The following is a 24,072-nucleotide window of genomic DNA, read 5'->3' as shown; positions in this document are numbered from 1 at the left end:
TATTAACTTAACCTAAAATTTCAAAATATTTTCATTAAAAAATCTTCTAAAAATCTAGCTTAGAATTTCTTTTTTTTTCAGAAATTTTAGAAATTGGTGAAATACCTAGAGACGTTGAAATAAGCTTATGGTAGCTGAGATTCTTTCCAGGCAAACTACACTGAGAGAAATCCGAAAAAGTCAAAATAACATACCGGAAATGTTAATTTTACCCTGCAGTATTGATCCGAAATCGGTGTAAATATTACCCTTTTTAGGTGTATTATGGGTTAAAGTTACCCTTTTTTCATGTTGATTTTACCCTCAAAAGGTGTAAAATTAACATTGAAAAATGTTGATATACTTTTACACCTAAAAAGTGTTAAAGTTACAGTTCTGTCTCTTTATATGCACACTCTCTATATGCACAGCTTTTGTGTCGGTTGCATTCAAAATCAATTTGTTTACATTTTGACAAAGTAATAAAGAAAATTGTTTTCTTGCTAACTAATTTTTCTCGTTTCTAATTATCTTAATTTTATTTTTTCTGTCTCATATTATAGTTAAAATAACACGGGGAATTCTAGAACAATAAAAAAATAATAATTTTTTAAAAGAAAGAAAAAAACTGTTGGGAATTTCAAAAAAAGTTGTGCATATTCAGAGAGAGAACTGTCAAAAAAAGTACCCAAACTGTGCATATAGCGAGACAGCACTGTATAACGAAAAAAAGTTAATCGTAGCCTCTTTTTTTTCTCAGTGTAGAAATATTAGCAAGGTCAATTTTGACCGCTGAGCGACGTGATTATACTGAGTGAGAGAAATTCGAAAAAGTTAAAATAACATTCCGGAAATATTTATTTTACCCTGCAGTATTGATCCGAAATCGGTGTAAATTTTATGCTTTTTAGGTGTATTAGGGGTTAAAGTTACCCTTCTTTCATGTTTATTTTACCCTTAAAAAGGTGTAAAATTAACATTAAAAAATGTTGATATATTTTTACACCTAAAAAGTGTTAAAGTTATGAGGAAAAAAAGTTAATCGCACCCCCGTTTTTTCTCAGTGTATTTATTCTTTGGAAATATTCCGAGAAGCTCTGTGAAGAATCTCAGCCACCATAAGCTTATCAGGGCTTATCACTGCTTTTTTTTTAATGAAAAATATGAAAGAGCTCTATCACTGAATAACATTTGCTTAATTTATCAATTTGTGAATGAATTCAAAGAAACTTCTACATTACCATTCAGAAATTCAATTTCTTTTGAGATTTTCTCGATCACTCTCAATCTCAGAGTTTCCCTCTGAATTTTCTCTGTATAAGCAATGCTTAGCATTTCCTTCCAATGATCATGATGTCATTACTCTCTATCTGTGCATGATAACGTGAATCGAATGATTAATTGCACGGAATATCAATTTTTGCATTTTGAAAATATAGAATCATACGACCAAGGGTCAAGTGAAGATCACCAAAAAAACCAAGAAATATTTTTTCACTGAAATTTTCAGAATATTTATCCTTAAAAAAAACTGCACACAAATATATCGAGCACTTGACCGAGTTTGATGGCTTCGTACGCCAAAGAGCCAAGAGCGTAGACTGATGGGTCCGGGGCAAATAAATCAAAGTCCAGGCGGGTATTTGGCTGCCCAGACAATGGGCAGTTCCCATGAAGGCAAAGCCGAAGTGAGTGAGAGAGAAATTCTCGGGAGAAAGTTACATAAGACAAAAAGCCCGATTCCCAGACTTTGAAGAGAAAAGTTGATAAGGAATCGGGCCGCGGGTCACCGACAATGATGATTATACTGTGCGTGTGTCTGGGAGTGGGATTGTTAGCAGAGAGTGCTACCAGTGACTGTCCAGCTGTCCAGCAGAGTAAGGTGCAAAAGACAGAGAAAGAGAAGAAAACCGCAACAGAGAAAGAAAAGAAAGAAAAAAAAACGGTTCTGACCGGAGAGAAAGAGCCTGATGGGGATTTATTCTGTGTGCAAGAGTCTGTGGATTTTCTGTGTAACTTGCTGCCTTCTGCCCGTTATTCTCATTTGGTATCCATGTGAGTTGTTTTATTTATTTATTTTTTTATTCCCTATTCACTTTCTCTCAAACCAATTTCCACTGTGACTAATCCTGAGGATTTCCCGCTGAAAACAAAAAAACCAAAAGTCGTTTCAGTTGTCAGACGCATTTGGCTGCTTCTGCTCAAATGGCAGTATCCGGAATTGGCATTTTCGCCCACAAACACCGTAAGGAGTATTGCCGATACGGCAAGGAATCCGGGGATACTGCATATTGTGCTTCAGGTGGAGGGGGAAGCATGGAATGCTGATGCAATGAAGACAAAGATGTTTGAGCATGTTCTGGAGAGGAGGAACAAAGACACTTCTCTGGCATTTCCCTTCATGAAGTGCACTTTGCACAACAAATGGGGACACTATGCCTGGGCAAATGCATCCAGGTGAGTCTCAATTTTAATTAGTAAATAAAATTGCAATCCTGACAACATTTTCCGCCCACTGATTGGGCTTAAACTTTGTCAAAGCATTACTTTGGTGTTCTTGATTACGAAAATTCACCCCATTCAATCAGCACTTGAGAGAAATCCGAAAAAGTTAAAATAACCCTGCAGTATTGATCCGAAATCGGTGTAAATATTACGCTTTTTAGGTGTATTAGGGGTTAAAGTTACCCTTTTTTCATGTTAATTTTACCCTTAAAAAGGTGTAAAATTAACATTAAAAAATGTTGATATATTTTTACACCCGAAAAGTGTTAAAGTTATAACGAAAAAAAGTTAATCGCACCCCCTTTTTTCTCTCAGTGAGTACAGAATTACACCGGAAATTATAATGAGCGCGCAGAGCCCCTAACTAGCAATCGTCTTAAAGAGGTCTTCAGACTAGAGTTTAGCCATGTTCCCGAAGGTCTCAAAATCCTAAATATCGTGTAATTTTAATAACTTTTCGGAATCTAACTGTGTTATCACACTTGCACATTAAAATTTTAATATGATTCACATTAATTGTCGCTGGTGAGAGTCCAAATGTGTAATTTGTGTGTTTGAATCATTTTATATTCAAAATTTGATCTATTTGTTGATAAAAAGGTAGACTTGGTCCGCAAAATTTGATATAAATTGATTTATAGCATTAATGCGGAAAATTAATGCGATTTTCTCTTTAATTTTTCAATGTGAAAAACATTTATGCTTAAATTTAAACTTATTTTTGCAGGCCAAGTCCACTTCTTTATCACTAAATAGAAAAACCCCAAATATTAAGTGACTCAAAGACACAAATAGCATATTTGGACGCTCACAAGCGACAATTAATGTGAATCACATTAAAATTTTAATGTGCAAGTGTGATAACGCCGTGAAGGATCATTTGCCGAATAATCTAATACTAATTTTTTTTCTAAAAATCTTGACTAAAGGAATTAGAGCAGTTAAGAAAGGGACAGATAATCCTAACCGGCTTATGTAGGTGAGATTCTTAACGTGAGCTAACTCGGAGTGCGTGCAAATTCGATTTAGAGCTGAAGTTGGGAGACGCCATTCAGTTATCTTGAATCAAATTCGTGAAATTATACAAATTTTGTATTTAAACCAAAATATCAAGGATTTGGATGAACTGGCACAAAAGTGATATATGGGTGAAATGTAGACCAGAATGTTCTCTATAATTTTCCCATAGAACATGATCTCATCGATTACTCAGAAGTCAAGATTAGCGAGGTTTTTTGTTTCTTAACTCGTTTTTTCATCCAGAGTTCCCTAAGTAGTCATTTGTTGAACTTCAACTATATCAAAGAATTGTTGTCTTTTGTGGGACTTTCCATTTAAAACCCTATTTTAAGTGTCTTGGTGTTGTAGAGGCAGTCAAATTGGCATCTGAGTGATTTCAAAGCGTTATTATGGGAAAAATCAATTTTTTCACACTTAAACGACAAAATCGGAGTGATAGCGTAGTCTGAGCGGAAAATGATGTATGGACGAAATGTAGAGACAAATGTACTCTACAATTATGTCAAAGTAATCATCAAAATCGGTTCAGCGACAGTCGAGATAATTGAGGTTATGTGATATTGAAATTGGTTTTTCGACTGTGGCGCCCCTGGTGTTGGTCCCACGAAGTTCAAATATTCTAGAAAGTTGTAGCATTTGGTGAGATCTTTCGTTTAAGCCCTCATTCATCAAAATCGGTCACATAGAACCGGAGATATGATTTTTTGAATTTTGTGAACTTTGACCCCTCATATCTCCGGTTCTATTGAAACCACAGCGCACATACGCACCATTTTGGAAAGTCCTAGACTGGACTACAACATACTAAAATTTCATTAACTTGCACAATGCCGTTTTTGAGAAAAGTGACTTTGAATTTCGATGAATTTTGACGCTATCACAGTGCCACCTGTCGTGACTCTTTGAACTTCCATCTGAAAGTGCTTATCGAGACGAAACCAAAAAGGTAAAATTTAGGTTGCTATGTTAATTAGAACCGGAGATAGAGGCCGGTCAATGTTCGAACTTTGACCCCTTATAGCTCGGGTCAGGGGTTATGGATCAGTTAAAGAGGAATTTTTCAGTTATTTAACTTTTAAGATTTAAAAATTTTCTTTTTAATAATAGCACCCCTAGCGGTAGTTTTACGAACTTGCGATGTTAGAAGGGGAAGTGGCATTTCACGAGAGCTTTCCAAAAAGCCCCCATTTTTTAAATTCTGACAATTAGAACCGGAGTTATGGCCATTTTAAGAAATTTTTTTTGGACCCTTATAGCTCGGGTCAGGGAGGTCGGGGGACCTTAAGTTTGGTATTGATGGAAAGCCCTAAGGCCCAGCTATAACATTCTAAAATTTGAGCCCGATCGATGCCATAGGGGCGGAGCCATTAAGAAAACAAAAACAGGGGGGTCTTCAAAATGGCGGAAGGAGGGGTTGGGGGTGGGGGGTCAATGCACCAAGTTGCAATTTTCATGCGATATATAACCTTTGCCGAAAACCGCAAGTCGATATCTCTTTTAGTTTAGGAGCTATTAAGCTCCAAAGAGCGGCCGGACGGACGGACGGACGGACGGACGGACGGACGGACGGACGGGAACGGTTTTTAGCCATCCATATATTCGTGATCAGGAAGTGTCAAAACACATTCTGGCAAAGTTTGGGGCCAATCGGAGGACATGAGATTTTGTTAGGATTATAGTAGGTGAGATTGTTAAGAATCTCACCTAATATGGCTAAGCCTTACTATAGGTCCTCAAATAAGTTCTTAGCTCTCGCATATAAAGACATTAGAGAAGCATGTATTCGGTATACGTCTTTCGAACTTTATTTATTTTAGAGGTTAGTCATCTCCTAACAATATTATCACTCGCAATACCGACAGATATCGGAGCTCAAGAAAAAATTTTCTAAGATTTTGGGTTTTGTGTAAAAAAAAAACAGCATTGGAGGAAAGTGCTACTTTATTACTTTAATCATTCGAAAGATCTTCAACAATTGTTTTAAAAGTAAATAGAATTGGTTTTCGGGTAAAAATTAGATATCGGCTATGAAACGGTTAATTACCGGTTCAGAACCGATTGGAACCGGTTCAGTTTTATAGAAAATTCCAAGACCTTTCCAACGGGCCCAAACATGACCCCATTCGTTTAATAAATGCGCTCTCTAGTGTCTTTTTATACTTTGACCTTAAAAACCTTATTAAGAATGATTCAGCGGTATTGTGGTCTAAGGACGAAATATCCGCCTGGATAATCTCTAAAACATATCCAAAAATGAAAAAAAACGTTGAATTTGGATGTACTACCGCCCCCGCTCTATACTCCAGGCCTGGCCCCTTGCAATTATTTTTTGTTCCGATCGATGATGAATGGCATACCTGAGCTGCACTTATATTTTTCAATGTTAATTTTACACCTTTTAAGGGTAAAATTAACATGAAAGAAGGGTAACTTTAACCCCTAATACACCTAAAAAGTATAATATTTACACCGATTTCAGATCAATACTGCAGGGGCTGCAGGGTAAAATTAACATTTCCGGAATGTTATTTTAACTTTTTCGGATTTCTCTCAGTGAAGGATAGGGAGTTCTATGACCTTTATCTTTGTCTTTATCTTTATCTTTAGAAAAATATGGAGTTTTTTTATGGTACTGCTACATGTAATACTAAAAAGATAGTAAAAGGGTGTAGGTCGCAAGAGCCAATACTTTTAATGAACTAGTTTTTGTATTTAACTAGAAATTTTTCATGTTTCATTGGACAAAAAAGGCTAAAAACTTAGTGGATGACCTAATAGGTCTGAAGCCCGTATTAACAGTCACAGAATTTAAATTCCTTACAAATACTTCTATTTATTTAAATAGTGTAACTGACTAATAAGAAAAGAATTTGTCGCCCAGAATTCAAATCAAGAAAGAGAATTTAGGAATATATTATCAAAATCAGCCCAGTGTCAAACTTTACATGCATCTCTGTGAGAAATGAACAATAAAGTAAAGGAACTAAAAATCCTTCTCGGCAGCGTTTGGTATTTCAATTGCACAGAAATAACCCGTCAAATAATATCTGCAGATATCTTTAAGATTTCTGTAGAGAAAATCTACACCTCTACAGAATATCTGCAGATAAATTCTGTAGATATTCTTACGAATTTTATTTGGGCTTGGGACAAAATTCGTCAGAATATTTCGGCAGATTTTCTGACGAATTTCTGTAGAGATTCTGTAGATTTTTTCTACATTCCAGACTTTCCAGACAAGATGTGTCAGAAGAGATGGAAAAAATTTTCACTGAAGTTTGCAAAATTCTATAGAGTTATTCTTAGTGATATCACGGTGTTTATATAAAATAAAGAATTCTGCGACGCCGTGTTACAAGTAGAGAAAAGTGAAGTGAAAACTTTAAACAGAGTGTCGACCAAAATTTCGTGTTTTTGTATCATTCGATTGGCGATTTTTAAGAAATTAGTATTTTTGCTCGCAGTTTTTTTACTTATCTAAAATGTGTACTCGGAGATTCTCGGCAGAATTTCTCCCTAGAAAATCTGCATAACCTCCATTACTTCACAAAAATATTGTTGATTTATGAAGAAACTGTAGAAGTTATAAAGAAAATTGTATGCTCTGCTTAACAAGCATTACCGAGTACACATTTTAGATAAGTAAAAAAACTGCGAGCAAAAATACTAATTTCTTAAAAATCGCCAATCGAATGACACAAAAACACGAAATTTTGGTCGACACTCTGTTTAAAGTTTTCACTTCACTTTTCTCTACTTGTAACACGGCGTCGCAGAATTCTTTATTTTATATAAACACCGTGATATCACTAAGAATAACTCTATAGAATTTTGCAAACTTCAGTGAAAATTTTTTCCATCTCTTCTGACACATCTTGTCTGGAAAGTCTGGAATGTAGAAAAAATCTACAGAATCTCTACAGAAATTCGTCAGAAAATCTGCCGAAATATTCTGACGAATTTTGTCCCAAGCCCAAATAAAATTCGTAAGAATATCTACAGAATTTATCTGCAGATATTCTGTAGAGGTGTAGATTTTCTCTACAGAAATCTTAAAGATATCTGCAGATATTATTTGACGGGAAGTGAACCGCCTAAACAATAAAGGTTGGTACGAGAACGAGTTTCGGCATTAAAGTGATACGTCAGTCGATATAAATAGTCACTGTCACTGAACCAAATACACACGGAGATGGGCTGCTGTGTTTTAGTAGCGGCACTGGACGCATACAGAAAACATTACGGCCTGTAGGAGAATTCTGTATAACAATGTCATAATATGGCAAATTTGAATATTTCTATGTGGAAAATTCGGAAAATTGAAAATCAGATTCATTTCTCTTACTTAGTGCTTCAGAGAGCCCATTGTAATGGTCATTCGAAGCTCACTGGCTTTTTTTTTAATGTGGCCGTGTTCCCGAATTTATCACTAAAATTTGTCATATGACATTGTCATATCATTACAGAATTCCCCTACTGGATGTATCAGTAATCCGAAATTGGCTAAGGTATTTTGGGCAATGTTTTAAGTGATTTATAAATTGTTTCAGATCGATTGCGAACCGGTAATGTATCGGTAATAAACTGATAAGTAATTTTCGTCCGAAAATGAATTTTATTACTCTTAAGTGTTTTTTTGGGATATTTTGAATGATTATTATGATTTTGAATGACCGGTAATGAACCGGTTCATAGCCGATAACTAATTATTATCCGAAAATTGGTACTTTTAAAACAATTTTGGAGGATCTTTTGAATGATCTATGAATCTGTTCAAATCGGTTGAGAACCGCTAAATGGTAAATGATGCGAAAGTACTTCTGAGGTATATAGAATCTAAAAGTCACGAGTTCGAGCATTTCGCAAAGCCTGGGACGCTTTGCCATCCCTTTTACACAAGGACTTACATTAAAAATAATTCTTTTGATTAAAAATATCACTAGGGTAAATTAAGCTAATTAAAAAATTGCTCTAAATGGAAATTTTTCTCTATTCCAAATGGAAACGTCATTGTTTTCATGATAAATACAGTACTAAATTATTATATTTATATATTTTCTATACCACAGTTTAATTATTTAGTTAATTTTGCTTCAAATAAAGCGAAAATCCACAAAATTCACAAATTTTGATTTGTTAATTTCTCAGAAAAATTAAAAGTTTACCTTTTCACCATCGAATTTTTCATCGATCGACCATGTTTTCCAATGAAAAACACAATGAGGTGACTGTTGCTTATTCGTTTTGTTTAACATTTATGTCATATTTCTGGATAATTTTAGTTAAATTAAATGTTAATAAAGACACTTAGACACTTAGAATAGGGTATTTTTGAAGTGTCTGCAAATGCTTCAATAAGAAACTCCGGAAATATGATTTTTTTGGAGAGATTTACCTATTGTTATATATGGGAAAGGAGTAAAGCCCTGGAATAAGAACAAATCCTGCACTCAAGAGCAATTCAAAAAGGTTTTGGAAGCTTTTCGTCGCGGTTTCACTTACACTGTTTGTCTCCAATTAGAAACTTTCCCTTGTCTCCATTTGGATTAATATGTTTCCAATAGAAGCATTTTACGCTCGCGTATTTTTCTTGTATTTAAGAAGTTTTCAAATTATATCTAAAGAATTTTCACTAAACAGAAACATTCTAGAAGAGTCAATGAGCAAATTTATGTAATTCTCTTCAGAAAAAATTTGAACTTAAAGTGTTGAATCTTCTATCGAAGTTAAAGCGTCTGGAAATGGTTTTGAATTAGGACATTTACCCTACCTAATTTTTTTTTTCAATTCAAATACATTTGCGTTTTTAATTCGTGAAAATCACTTTGTCGCTGATCCGTTGACGCTGATCAATAATCCAATATGGCCAATATGGTTGCATTAAGAATCTCTTCTAATTTGAGCTAATCCAGGCTTAGCATTAATTTTTCCTTGATTTTAATCCCCTCAATCCAGAGACTTTGACATCGATAACCATGTGATCTTCAGCCAGGAGGGATACAGAGGACGTCCGGTGACTGATGCCAATGTCCAGATGTATCTCAGTGAGCAGACATCCAAGTTCCTTCCCCTCAACCTTCCCCCTTGGCAGATAATAATCGTGCCAATTTATCAGCCACAGAGATCCCATTCAAGTTCCTCGGAAAATCCTGTTCTCGTCATGGATCACTACTACATCCTCCTGAGATTCCATCATCTTCTGCTCTCGGACATGCCCAATTTGCGCATCTGCGATCTCCTTCTGGTGGAAAGTGGGAAGCCAGCTGTTCTGGCTGAGGAGAAAGTCGACGAAGAGAGTCAATTCCTGCCTTTTAGCAATCTCATTGAGTCTCCAAATAGTATCCTGGAACTCTATTCGCGCATCACCGTGGCCATTACGAATCGATGGAATGAGTTTATCTATCGGCATGATCCGCTTGAGTCTCCGGATGGATTGAAGAAGAAAGTGAAGGAATTGTCACAGCTGCTGTCTCTCATTCTGATTGCGGGAGTTTGTGTAGTCAGTGATTTCTGGCGAGGGTATCATGCCATCCGGGCACATCCGTCGGAGAAGTTCAAGTACTTTATGAGTCTCGTGAGGCGGGAGGTGAGGAGGAGGAATCTGTCGTGGGAAATTGTGGGAGATTGTATTCTGGATGCTGTGGATCCGGTGTCGATTACCAGGAGGATTGTTAGAGGATTTTTCTGGGTGATTGGGCAGGCTATTGTTATCATTCCGTGTGCAATCATCAGGGAATGCATGGCTATCAGGTGTTGCCTGTTCCTGGGACATTGCGGATATCCGAATACGATTATTGGGTTCCTATTTGAGTTCACTCCTTTGGTTTATGGGGCATTGAGGGAGATCCTCGAAGCTTTTAGATTGATCATTGTGGCCCCAAAGTGTCTCTATGAGAGTCTAATTGCTGGAGGACGCGGGAATAGCCATGGGATCAAGACTGTCACAATTTGTGGGCGGAAAGTCATTTCCTGGTCAGAGATTGTGGAGAAGGAACAAGTGAAGGATTGTGCCAAGAGATCGGGGGCTTCCGAAACTGAAATTTCCCTGACAATGCTAGCAGCTTCCATTAGAGATGCCCTTGAGGACTTTGGAGATGTTCCTGTGCCAGAAACTGTCGATGTTTCTGCCAGAAGTGTCCATCAGGATTGCCTAATGGGGAGAATGTCGAGATCTTACGGAGTTGACGGGGTGATTTGCCTCTCCTTGCCACTGGGAAATGGCGGGAAGGAACATTTGGCAATCATGAGGAAAACTCTTCAGGAAGCCAGAAGAACAAATATTGCTCTGTACACAATTACGGGATTTGAAACAAGGAGGACAGTGATGACGAATGTCTTCACCTGGGCTTGGATCAAACTCCTGACAAACTATCTCTCAAAGAAATTCTGCATCACAATCACAGATACCGTGGAGAATACCGCGAGGAGATATAGAACTCTCTGGGGACATCCAGTGATCGATATGATTTACTTTCGACCACCCATGGCCAATACATCGCTCTCCCTGACCCTGCAGAAGTTTGGTCAGCACATTCGACTTGGTGTCATTGCTGATGCTGAGCTAACACCATGCCATGTTGACATTGCCCGTTCCTGGACGAATTACATGAGACAATTCTAGAGTCCCGCGAGAAAAAAAGAAGAATTTCAAATTTTGGATCAAGTTTATTAAAAATAAGATACAATCAACGGATGGTTAGAACATTGGGAGCATTTGTGAGGAACTGAATCATCATGTTGTGGGATTTTTTGTCCAATTCTTCACCACCTTCAGGGAGCACAATCACCTGGTCAGATAAAAGTGAGGTTAGGTAAGTACAACCCCAAATTTTCTTCGTATTTTTCGCAATTTTACCTCACTAGCGTTGATGGCATCTGGCCGGGTGGGTGTCCCAATCACCTCAATCCACTGATTGATGATATTCTTGTCCAGAGGGGCTCGCAAATTGATTGTTATCCTGGCATCATCAGTTGCAATGCCCTGCATCACCATTGATCCCCCACCGTAATTTTCCACTTTTACAGTAATACTCACGGGTTTTCCCGAATTTAGGCGCATAGTAGCACCATTTACAATAGTTCTAGGGCAGAAATTCATCTTTTTTGGTGAGAAATTAAAGGAATTACACGAGATTTCGCAAAAAGAATTTGATGTCAAACAAAAAACTGGCGCGGTAAAATTCCCGCTAGATGGCTCTTATTTCCCAGCAGCGAAAGTAAAGCTTACATGTAAGCGATGGTGATTGATTTGTAAGGCTCCGTGTAAGCCTTATGCCCTAGACGCCTAGACACACTTACGACTTAAGCTGACCGTGGTGTCACATATAAGATTAATATTAATAATAAGAAAAGTCGGAAAGAGTGGTATATAATATGCACAATTTCAAATGGAATATCACGTGTGTTAGAAAGAGTACACTCTAGTGGATTAATACGATGAGTAAGATATTACTGTTCGTATCCCGTCAAATAATATCTGCAGATATCTTTAAGATTTCTTTAGAGAAAATCTACACCTCTACAGAATATCTGCAGATAAATTCTGTAGATATTCTTGCGAATTTTATTTGGGCTTGGGACAAAATTCGTCAGAATATTTCGGCAGATTTTCTGACGAATCTCTGACGAATTTCTGTAGATATTCTGTAGATTTTTTCTACATTCCAGACTTTCCAGACAAGATGTGTCAGAAGAGATGGAAAAATTTTTCACTGAAGTTTGCAAAATTCTATAGAGTTATTCTTAGTGATATCACGGTGTTTATATAAAATAAAGAATTCTGCGACGCCGTGTTACAAGTAGAGAAAAGTGAAGTGAAAACTTTAAACAGAGTGTCGACCAAAATTTCGTGTTTTTGTGTCATTCGATTGGCGATTTTTAAGAAATTAGTATTTTTGCTCGCAGTTTTTTTACTTATCTAAAATGTGTACTCGGTAATGCTTGTTAAGCTGAGCATACAATTTTCTTTATAACTTCTACAGTTTCTTCATAAATCAACAATATTTTTGTGAAGTAATGGAGGTTATGCAGATTTTCTAGGGAGAAATTCTGCCGAGAATCTGCAGATTTTCTCTGAATGTACTAGAATATACCGTTAAAATTCAAAAAAACCTCCGAGTAAAATCGGCAGGTAGAATAATGATTTGACGGGCTTAATATTAATCTTATAATGTGATATGGTCATGAGAAGCGACTTAGTGGAAAATGATGGAAATCTAATTTGACCAATATTTATAATACAGGATGGCTGAAAAAATGCAACAAACTACAGCGCTACTTTATCCTCATTTTTTGTTCAACTTTTTTGAAATGAAGACAAAATAGTAGTAAATACATCAAAATTTTAGAATATTTTCGGTTTTGTTCAATACGATCTTATTTTGACTTAATTATGGTCTTAAGTTTGTCGGAAGTGCTATCGCAGTTTGCACGAACGTCAGCCTTCTGAATGTCCTGCTATTCACGAGGAAGGGCTGCCTTCAGCTCATCGATACTGTGCTACTTTTTAGTCTTAACCTTGACCAACAAAATGCCTCTTTTTGAGAAGTGAAACGATGTTGCATCCAAGAATTATGGAGGTCATTGTTTTCCCAAAATGAAATGCGAAACATTTTTTAAGCCAAATCTTGTTCGGAGCGTGATTTCTGCGACGTTGTCGAGTCTTGATCAAACTTCCATTACTTCTTAGTGAATTTTTTGTTTATCCACGGCTCCAACACTCCTTCCAGGACAATTTTCAGAAACACACTGGCATTCGTTTTGACGGTACAGCCTAAAAACCCCCAATGGAATGTGATAATTTGTCTTCAAAGAAGTCCAGAGACCTTCAAATAGGTGGTCCTTGACTTCCGGTGGCCATTATAACATCTAAATTATCGTATGATCATTCCTTTAGATAGACACAATTATTTTGTTTGCACATTAATTGCTAAATTAAAAATTTTTCCTATCAGAAACAATGATATTCTGGAACTGACTATGAACGTGCAAGCAAATTTATTCCTTCGTCGATCGAGCATAACTTTTTTTTAAGCATCGATGAAATCTCGTCCTTTTTAAGATTTTCAGGGCTTCATATTGAGGTCCCTTAACAATATTTATTTCGTGGTTATTTGCTATCTATACGTCTCACAGATCGTTTGTTTGCAAATGTGACGCAGAATTGTACAATTCGCTTCTTCACTTTAAGGACGATGACTAGCGATGAAGAAATTTTTTTTAGACATCCACCAAAGCATTTTAAAATGCTACTAGTATCCCTGTATCAAGTTATGTTTCGAAAAATGGAAAGCTTAATTACATTAAGGATTTTGAACAGCCCTAACGATAGTTGCTTCCGCATTTCCTGCAAAATATAGTGACATCAAATTGTCACGTTTGAGTTCCATTACGGTTTAAAAAAGTTTTACAAAATATTATCGAAAATGCTCTTGTAGGCTTTTAACCAATAAAATGAACTACCACTATGCAAAATATGAAACAGCTGTATCAATATCAAACCAGTGGTTTGACAGCTATGCGCTCTGAAAGTTGTTGCATTTTTTTTTCAGCCACCCTGTATAATTACGCTAAGTCGTCTCTCGGCTAATCCTCCGTTCTGTCAAGGCCCTTACTTTCCAACGATATTTAAGTCATACGAAAGCTTTACAAATGTATTGCTTTCAAAATAACTAATATGTATGGTAAATGAAAGTATACACTGTCATGTAAAGAATAAGTAAGTCACAATGTAAGGCTTTCTTTTAATGAATATGCAAACGATACAAAGGCTTTACTATGTTGGTGCCCTACCTACTCCGGAGCCAAACGGTGGAAATGCTCCTTCTTATTTACCTCTAGATACAGAGGCTCAAAATTTAAAATTTTGAAATATTCATATTTTGGCGGTCTTTATTTTTTAATCTTCCCGTCAAATCATTGCTCTACCTGCCGATTTTACTCGGAAGTTTTTTGAGTTGTAACGGTATATTCTAGTACATTCAGAGAAAATCTGTAGATTTTCGGCAGAATTTCTGCCTAGAAAATCTGTAGATTTTCGGTCATTTTATAAATCACTTTATAAAAATATTGTTGATTTATGAAGAAACTGTAGAAGTTATAAAAAAAACGGTATGTTCTGCTTGACAAGCATTACCGATTAAACATTTTAGATAACTAAAAAGATGCGAGCAAAAATATTATTTTCTTAAAAATCGCAAATGGAATGATACAAAAACACGAAATTTAACTTCAAGTTTTGATACGAATGCTTTTCATGAAAAGCGTTCGTCGGCCTTAAATTTAAGGCTTACTTAGGTGACAAAACAGTAGTTATAAAATGTTAAACTTCAAACAATGTTTACATGTATTTATTACAATAGTTTTACAGAATTTGCTTACAAATAATTATGATTTCCGATCGGGGAAATCAGTATTTGGAAATAAAGAAGACGTCTTTCTTCTTTCGATATCCACTTTACTCTTTCTTCTTTCTATTGATACATAATATTTATATGATTGCTCTCCCTTCGATCTTCTTTGTCTTTTATTAGATATCTATTTTTAGAATTTTATGATCTTATGCCGATTTGAATTTCGCAAGAAGTACATTCCTTTTTAAGGTGATATAAACATTGTGATTCTTTGTCAATTAAACATCAAGGAGTGATCCATATAAGCCGAAACTTTGAAAGATAAACATTCTCAGAAAAATTAATATAAACATTTCCACATTCTCATGTCGATTCGAAAATAAGGACACTTAATGTATGATTTATGATCGTGAGATCTAACTAAAAGCTTTACTTATGTATTTATGTAAGGTATTCTTAAAAACCATAAAAATGCATCCAATAGCTTTCTTAGGACCTTGACAGACATGAGGATTATCCGAGGATTAGCGTAATTATATTCGAAATAATGGTTATGCTACTTTTCCATCATTTTCCACTAAGTCGCCTCTTGGCTTATGTCATAAGTGATCTACGGCATAAGGCTTACGTAGGTGACAAAAGTGTGGTTTATATACCATGTTAAACCTCCATTCCATAAGCGATAAGTAAGGCTTACATGCACTATCATGTAAGACTTATGTAAGGCATCTTTTCGCTGCTGGGATGAACTGTCAAAAAAGTGTCACAATAAAAAAAGTAAACAGAGGCGTTAAGTTTAGAGAAAAACAAAGAAAAATCCAAGAAAATTTGTAATTTTCTCGTGAAAAAAGGCAAAAAGTGAATCTTAGAAGTTTGTGCAATGGGTTGCGATGGTGGAACAATCCCTAGGAGGGATGAATTGGTGAGGACAAAGAAGAAACCTGAACAGGTGAGTCAGTTTATGAAAGTTTTTGGGGGCTTTCCGGACGATTACTAAATGGGTTGTTTGTTTGGGGCTGAGCAGAAAGACAAGGAGGCAGAGATGCAGTTTAAATGGAGACACTGTGCCCTGACGCAACAGCCTCTGCAGGAGCCAGTGGTGATGTGTGGCCTGGGCAGGCTGTACTCCAAGCAGAGTGTCATTGAGCATTTGCTTGAGAAGGACAAGATGCCAGAGTCTGCGAGTCATATCAAGAGTCTGAAGGACATTAAGCAATTGACATTGACGCCCAATCCCACATTCACGGATGCTGATAAGCAGGAGGGTTTGCTGGATGTCAGGAGTGCTCCGTACATTTGCAAATTGATTGGGCTGGAAATGAGTGGGAAGTTCAGGTTTGTGGCACTTTGGGGATGTGGATGTGTGTTTTCTGAGAGGGCTCTCAAGGAGATCAGGAGCAGTGTGTGCTCTCTGTGTCAGACGCCGTTTACTGAAGCTGATGTCGTTGTGCTGAATGGATCGGATGAGGATGTTGATGCCATGAGGGTGAAGATGGAGGCTAGAGTGGCCAGGAGGAAGGCTGAGAAGAGAGAGAAGGAGGGTAAGAAGGCCAAAAAGGCAATTGAAGTCCCCGAAGCTGGGCCATCGTCCACCAAAATGGTCGAAAGCAAACTCCCGGAAGTCAAACCAACAACCAGCAAAATTGTCAAGGAACTCAAGAGGACCAATGACGAGAAGCTCACTGATCCCGCCTTCCAGAAGGCCAAGAAATCCTACAGTGTGGCAAGTGATCCAAAAGCCAGTGATGTCTACAAGTCCATCTTCACGACGCATCGAAGTGAACAGGAACAGAATCGAGCTCATTGGGTCACCTACAATCCCTTCTACAACTGATAAACAGGTAAACACACTCCAAAAAAACATGTCTATTATTAAATTTTTTATTGTACAATTGAAAAGAAATTCAATCACTCTACAGAAATAAAAAAATTACATCAGCTCAATTGAGGAGCTCTTACAACAAAATAATAATAATAAAAAAATAAGAATTAAAATTATTTTGGTTCAATGGCATCTCTCTCTCTTTTATTTTTTGTCTTAAAAATTCGGGGAATACTTGGCAATCACAATACAAAAAAAAATATATGCCCCTAATCTTTACAAAACTATTCGCCAGATTAAATACTGCATGGCTTCTATATGGCAGAAGGAAAAATAAAACTTAAAATTATACATTTTCTTATTGGCTAATGTCTCGGAAAAATATGGCAAAAAAAAATCTACACAAAGTTCTTCTTTGAAAGAAAAGCTTCACTTCCCCCTCTAAATGCTACATTATTCAACTCTTTGTATAACTCTCTTTCACGCTCTCAACTATTCTCTTTTATTTATTTATTTTATTTTACTTTTTTTTAATTTTCTGTGAAAAATACTGCGTGGAAGCTATATCTTCGTCCTCTCACACTAAATCAACTCTTCTAAAATATATATATTCTCTCTGCTAAATATTTATAAAATACTCTACAAATCGCTTTTTTTTGAATTTTTTTTCTTGTTCTGGAAAAACTGGCACGAAAAAAACTTTCTTCTAAGTACAATTTGTTGGACTTTTTATTCTACATTTTTTCTTTGCTTGCTTAAAATTAGGATTTTTGTCATGATTTCTTCAGCATTATTTGTTGTAATTTATTTTTTGATCAGCTTTTTAAGAAACACCTGAAAAAAAGATGGAAATTGCTCTCTTTATAACTCCTTCAATTTGAGATTGATTTTACGAAGGGGGTCATCGAAGACAGGAAGTCGATATCTCTTTCCATTCGGCCTCTATTCGATTATAAACTTTTGGTTAAAAAATAAAAAAAACGGGCGGCACAAAAGTAAAACTGATAAAGTGCACATTTTAGAACAGGGGCATCACGTTTCCTATGTTTCCCATATGTTTCTAGCATGCCGAAAAAACTTTGGAGTTTATTCTGTGTTTTCTGTCATTGTGGAATGAATTAGCAAAAAATACAAATACAAAATAGAAGTAAATTTAATATCGAATAGGCAACCGAAAACTCCAAATTGGCAACCTACTTAGTTTCGGAGATATCTCGTGAAACGTGTGCGAAAAGAGGGAAAAATTTACACTAAAACTGGTTGCATTTTTCAGAGCTAATGTCATACCCCTGTTTTAGAACGTTTACACTTTATCGATTCATTAGTGATTTCAAGACCTTTCCAAAAAATCCAAATTCAACCAAATCGGTTGAAAAATAAACCCACCAGAGTGGTTAATGTTTGAATACAAAAGAAATCAAGATGTAGATTTTTTAGGACATGTATGGACGAAATGTTTGTCAAGACTACCTCCAAAGCATATCCAAAAAGGGTGGCAAAGACTTTGTGAAGTGCTCGAACTCGAGACTTAGAATGCTATCCCTCAAAAGTACTTTCGCATCATTAACGTTTACCGGTTCTCAACCGATTTAAACCGATTCATAAATCACTCGAAAGATCTTCCAAAATAGTTTTAAGAGTAATAAAATTGATTTTTGGACAAAAATTACTTATCGGTTCATTTACCGGTTCAGAACCGATTGGAACCGGTTCAGTTTTATTGGAAATTCCAAAACCTTTCCAACGATAAAAAACGTGATATCATTCGGATGAGGAATACGCTCTCTAGAGCATTTTTAACTTTTGACCTTGAAAAACCGCTAAGAGAACTAATTCAACGGAATTTTTACACATGGTCAAATGTCCACTTCGGTAATCTCTAAAACATATCCAAAAATGAAAAGATTCGCTCGATGAATTTTCGAGCAATCCCAAAAAGCATGATTTTGGAGGGGAAAGGGAGGGATGGGGGGAAAATGAGGGGCATATTAATGATCCTTGGGTTGACTCATTCACCGAAGACGGAAAGTTCATATCTCTTACCGTTTGGTCTCTATTTGGGTATCAAGTTTACGGACAGATAACAGACTAAAAGGGGTGGCAATGTGTTCCAGGCTTTGCGAAATGCTCGGACTCGTGACTTAGTTTCTATACCGCAAAAGTACTATCGCATCATTTACCGTTTACCGGTTCTCAACCGATTTGAATCGGTTCATAAATCTCTCAAAAGATCCCCCAAAATAGTTTTAAAAGTAATAGGATTGATTTTCAGATAAAAATTTCTTATCGGTTATGAACCGGTTCATTACCGATTCAAAACCGATTGGAACCGGTTCAGTTTTATAGGAAATTCCAGGACCTTTCCAACGACCCCAAACATGACCCCATTCGCTTGATAAATACGTTCTCTAATGCCTTTTTAACCTGTGACCTTGAAAAACCGTTTTTACACAGAAAAAAAAATATTTTGTAAAAATGTTCGTAAATGTTTGTGAATTCCTATGGGGGAGTTACGAAATGCTCGTGAATCGTATAACCCATAATCATGTTCGTAAAAGTTTGTATTTTTTTCACAAACATTGTTGGTAACATGATCACTTGACGAGCATTTTTTACAATTTTACACGCTGCACCCAGACCTCTCTATTGGGCCCATTATGCATCCCTTAAAAAATTAAAAAACACAAACAGGCCAGCTGTATCCCTGATAACTCACTTTGAGGCAGTACCGCTTTATCAAGCAGCTTCCGCCCCAAATTACATAAACTGGGGCAAAAACGCACAAGGCGTATGACCGTCTCCTCAGTCTCATTACATCCTCTGCACATTGGATCGCATTGGATGCCAATCCTATTCAGATGTTTCTTGAAACAATGGCCGGTCTAAATCTTAATCTAAAACTCTGTCTAAATATAATCCCTGAAAAGAAACATTTATCAGTTTTTCGTCAACGATGACGCATTGTTGCGTAACGTTTACAACGAATGCAGACGCAGACACAGAGCAAATGCAGTTAGCACAGTTGTTGATCCAACCGACGTGTTTTGTCGACTCAAGGGACAACAAAAAGCCACGGGGCTTTTCGAAATATGACGATTGCTAAGAAATATTCACGGAACACGAATCTGGGGATCTCTGGCGCAATTGGCAAGAGCGTTAGCCTTGGCGAAGAGATCTCTAGCTCGAGTATCCCAGTTCTGAGCTCGATTCCCGCACGAATTTCAGGGAAAGGACACATTTCCTGCACTGCCTTTGCCCAAAAATTCTGAGAGTCCGGAAAAGTGTTTTGTATAACAGTTTGCCAGTGTCGCCCTTCAGGAGGCACTACAATCAATAGTCCTATAAAAGGCGAGATCGTAGTAGCTCGCTCTTTTGTTCCTCCGCAGCCATCGCGTGATAAAGGTGTATCATAGGCCAACTCTAAGACTTTTCAAGGCGCTCCTGGGCGGTTTACAATGGAATTAGTAGATTCTTCCAACACGGGATATGACATTGTAAAAATGAAAACTTATTCAAGATAGAAAGGAAGGTAGGAACCCCAAGAAATCAATGAAAATGTGGTTTCTGTTCTTCAATATTCCATTCTTCAGCTAATGTTTCGATCCTGGAAGGGATGTTCTTCAAAGTGTTAAAGGATTTGGGATAAAGATTGTGATGTTCTATCTGATACCCAACCCTACAGGCGATCTCGGAATGCGTGCAAATTCGATTGTAAGTTGAATTTTGGAGCTAATGACTCCGGCACACCTTTTAGATCAGGAAAATTTCATGACGTCGAAATTCAAATCCCTTTCAAAATATTTCCTTCTTCAAAATCAAATACTTTAAGAAAATATTTAATATTCATCTGAAATATGATTGAACAGGAAAAAAGACGGGAGAAATTTCCTTAATAACATTTTTCGAATGTATTCTCCAACTCAAAAAACTTCATATAGAAGAAGTACGATTCTAGACGGTCATTGCAGCATAAACGATCTGAAAATTACGTTCATAAAGTACTCTTATATTTCATAATTGTTTTTAGTTAAATATTATATAAAGTAAAACATGATTGAGCTAATGTTACAGATATGCAGCTACGTAAATTAATTGCACAAATTTGGTGCTAGATAATTCTCAATTAATCAAAGTAAATCTAGGTATCATTCTTTAAGTTTTCCGCTTTTGTCAATTATTTTACTGATAATTGTGAAACTATGAAAACGATTGCATTGATTACTCGATCTCTCTCATTATTTTATCTAGTCCTATCAGTGTGATCATTTGTTGCCAAATAAAATTGCTCAAAAAGTATTTAAATAGTTCAATTAGCTTCGAGAGTCTCCTACTGTAATTTGTGACGCTTTTGAGAATCCTGTGATAATTTTTTTTTAAATTCAATATCACGTAATTTAAGCAATCTTATATCGACGGCTCTTACAATAGTACAGAAAGATGGTACCATTGGATGCAGAAACTTTAAATCTATAATCCCCACAAAATTGTATGTTGATTAAGTTATTCTTGTAAAAATTATATGAAAAAATTCAAAACCACCGTGCCCAATTATCGCGTTTTTTGTCCACAAGTTTATTATAATATTAACCAGAGCGTTAACCAGAAGATGTTAAAAACCTATGTACTACTAGTATACTTTCAGAAGTTGAAAGTATACTAAATGCAGTGAGATTAATGAAATATAAATATTAGATGTCAAACTTTAAATCTTTCTCCTGAAAAGTTGCATTTTAGAGTTACAATAGTATTCTTTGGAGCCGGCGATATCCATTTTTTCGTTAGTGATAAAATTGATTAATAAAAAGCGAAAAATACAGTAGTGAGGGAAGTAGGGTACCTTTTAATGTGGGGTAGCTTTGAAATTGGGATTTTTCTTAAGTGGAATTGAGCCATATCATAATGTAACTTAGCTGAGCAAACAGATTGAGAAGCTAAATTACGTCACGATAAGGCTCAGTTCAGTTTAATATAGGAGAAAAATTCCAATTTCAAAGCTGTCCCATATTCAAGGATGCCCCACTTACCCCAACTGAAAAAAAAACGTATTTTTAACCAAAACGAAAAAGCATCGTCCTTCTCTCTTTCTCATCATCATCTCTCTCTCATAACATCGCCGCGTCGAGCGGGCGAGTAGCGATCGGCAAAAGTCGTTGGGCTTCGAGATACCTATCGGCGACTATGTATGTATGAGTAAAATTTTCAAGTTTTCGTCTATGATAATATGAAGGAGTCGTTGGCCGGAGCCATAAAGAAAGCATTTTCCACCGGAAAGAAATCCCTGGGCATTTTATTAGGAGAGTTGTGTTCTCACCTTCGACAAAGCCTAGTCCTTAAAGTGTCCCCTGAGATGGATGACGAGATCATCGGAATTGTTAAACTGCGATCGGCAGATGGAGCATTGATAGATCTGTGGATGAGCCTTGATCATGTGCCTGGACATGGCAACTGGACTATCAAAGGTCTGATGGCATTCGGTGCATTGATCTGAGCCGGTGCTGTTGCGTGCCAAATTGTGCCTGATGGCCATGTGTTTGTTGAAGTAGGCCTGCTGACTGTAGGATTTGCCACATTCGCGACAGGTGAAGGGTTTGTCTCGGCTTGAGTGGATCTTCATGTGGACTGAGAGACTGGATGCTTGAGTGAAGGATTTTTCGCATTCGTGGCATTTGAAGGGTTTCTCACCAGTATGGATTCGCATGTGAGTATTCAAGCTTCCCGGTTGTGTGAAGCTTTTTTCGCATACGCTGCATTGGAAGGGCTTTTCGCCCGTATGGCACTTCATATGCTGCACAAGTTCACTGGCATGGTGGAAAGCACGACGGCATATGCTGCATTGATAGAGTGGTTGCTGCGTATGCAGTATCATGTGTTCTTGCAGCATTTGTGCAGCTTTGAAAGTTTTGTCGCAACTTGGACAGGGGAATGGTTCACCTTGACTGTGCAGACGCATATGCAGCACCAAGCTGCTGCTGTTGACGAAACCCTTGTCACATATGCTGCACTGGTGGGGCTTCTTGGTGGAGTGGGAGCGTATGTGAACCATGAGGCTGCTCGATTGTGTGAAAGCTTTATCGCACTGTTTGCACTTGTACGGCTTCTCACCACTGTGGATGCGTATGTGTGTGTTAAGGCTGCCAATGTGCGTGAATTGCTTGTCACAGATGGAGCATTGATAGGGCTTATTTTGTGTGTGTGACCGCACGTGCTTGGCCAGATCGCCGGCAAATTTGAATGATTTCTCACAGACGGTACACTGAAAGAAGCACTCTCCAGTGTTACGTGATTCAAGTTCTTCATCATCCTCATCCCGACGTCGTCCTCGGCCTGGACCCTGGGAGAATATCTTGGGTACGCCATTGCTGGACCCAGAGGAATTCTCATCACTGCCCAATTGGATGAGGCTGAGTTCGGTGTCATCGTGTCTGAGTTCACAGATGGGCTCCATCAGTGGCAGATAATCACAGTCATCATCGAGATCGTCAAAGTTACCATTGTCTTGGTTGTCTGAGTGAAAGAGCCCCACGTGGTGGGCGAGATCAGTCGGTAAATCAAAGTCAGCATGACAAAAGACACACTGAAATGTCAAATTTGGCGGTTTTAGCGCCACAGATGCTCCACCAGAACCGTCTCCCAGAGAACTCTCCACTTCCATTCTCTATTGCCCAGCAGTTAATACCCCAACAAAACATACAGAGATTCTGCAATAAAAAACCTAATCTGAATACATAGGACCCATAAGGACCCAAGTAAAATACCCCCAACAATGATCAAACATAAAGAAACATAACTTCAAGAGCTTCAAGACAATCGCTAAATTTGCGCATCGATTGTGTTAATAATTTAGGAGAAGGGTGGAAGGAGGCACCCTTACTACAAAACTTCCAAGCAGCTTTAAATTATTGATTTTTCTTATGAAAAGTCTCAATAATTATGGTGTGTAAAATTTGCAGAAAGTCCCTTACAGCAAATCTTTAAGACATTTGCAGAAAAATAAGTCTTCCTTTGCCAATCACATTCTTCAAGATATTTTATAATAATTATCAGCATCTTGCCGCGAGACACAAAGAAGATTATACACGCAAAAAAAAAGGAAAAGCAATAAGGCGTAAAAAAAATGAGAATAATGTTGAATAGCAAAACCCACGCTTCTGCCCTTACCTCAAGTGATGGCCCAACTTGGAGGGGCTGTACCAGCAAATGGGCCCAACACAAAGGCTACACAATGCACTTAATTCACAGAAAAGACATCAATTAAGGGGTGTATGATGTGATAAACTGAGAAATTGTGTAAAAAAAATAGATTATTGAGTGAAATATTCGCGAAAGACTCTTTCTCGCGATTTTAAACCATTTTGACAGCCCAACTGAACGGCCACTACGTGGCGCTCTCGGCGC

General features: G+C 37.1%; 4 protein-coding genes across 7 annotated transcripts; 2 read left to right on the top strand and 2 right to left on the bottom strand.

Moving 5' to 3' along the window:
* The first annotated feature begins 1,949 nt into the window (after positions 1-1,949).
* Positions 1,950-11,193, top strand: LOC129806852 (uncharacterized). The gene is made up of 3 exons (XM_055855656.1): positions 1,950-2,034; positions 2,145-2,436; positions 9,460-11,193. Exons 1-3 carry the CDS (start codon positions 1,950-1,952, stop codon positions 11,123-11,125), a joined length of 2,043 nt encoding a protein of 680 aa, XP_055711631.1. The 3' UTR covers positions 11,126-11,193.
* LOC129806862 (uncharacterized) lies at positions 11,150-11,702 on the bottom strand. Its single transcript, XM_055855672.1, has 2 exons — positions 11,360-11,702; positions 11,150-11,291 (listed from the first exon to the last, which is right to left on the bottom strand). The coding sequence occupies exons 1-2, from the start codon at positions 11,600-11,602 to the stop codon at positions 11,190-11,192; spliced, it is 345 nt and encodes a 114-aa protein (XP_055711647.1). The 5' UTR covers positions 11,603-11,702; the 3' UTR covers positions 11,150-11,189.
* A 3,892-nt stretch (positions 11,703-15,594) lies between these two features.
* LOC129806859 (replication termination factor 2) lies at positions 15,595-16,869 on the top strand. Its single transcript, XM_055855669.1, has 2 exons — positions 15,595-15,804; positions 15,880-16,869. The coding sequence occupies exons 1-2, from the start codon at positions 15,736-15,738 to the stop codon at positions 16,687-16,689; spliced, it is 879 nt and encodes a 292-aa protein (XP_055711644.1). The 5' UTR covers positions 15,595-15,735; the 3' UTR covers positions 16,690-16,869.
* Positions 16,870-17,366: 497 nt separating this feature from the next.
* On the bottom strand, positions 17,367-24,067 carry LOC129806857 (zinc finger protein 664-like). Of its 4 annotated transcripts, none has more exons than XM_055855665.1 (3): positions 23,836-24,067; positions 21,989-23,375; positions 17,367-17,496 (listed from the first exon to the last, which is right to left on the bottom strand). In XM_055855665.1, the coding sequence occupies exon 2, from the start codon at positions 23,327-23,329 to the stop codon at positions 22,001-22,003; it is 1,329 nt and encodes a 442-aa protein (XP_055711640.1). In that variant the 5' UTR covers positions 23,330-23,375; positions 23,836-24,067; the 3' UTR covers positions 17,367-17,496; positions 21,989-22,000. The 4 variants fall into 4 exon arrangements, with proteins under 4 accessions (XP_055711640.1, XP_055711639.1, XP_055711641.1 ...); XM_055855664.1 differs by having other exon boundaries at positions 17,479-17,511; XM_055855666.1 differs by lacking the exon at positions 17,367-17,496 and adding an exon at positions 20,561-20,655.
* Positions 24,068-24,072: the final 5 nt, after the last annotated feature.

The sequence above is a fragment of the Phlebotomus papatasi genome, chromosome 3 (assembly GCF_024763615.1).
Source record: "Phlebotomus papatasi isolate M1 chromosome 3, Ppap_2.1, whole genome shotgun sequence".
NCBI lineage: Eukaryota > Metazoa > Arthropoda > Insecta > Diptera > Psychodidae > Phlebotomus > Phlebotomus papatasi.
This window is presented reverse-complemented; position numbering and strand designations above follow the sequence as displayed.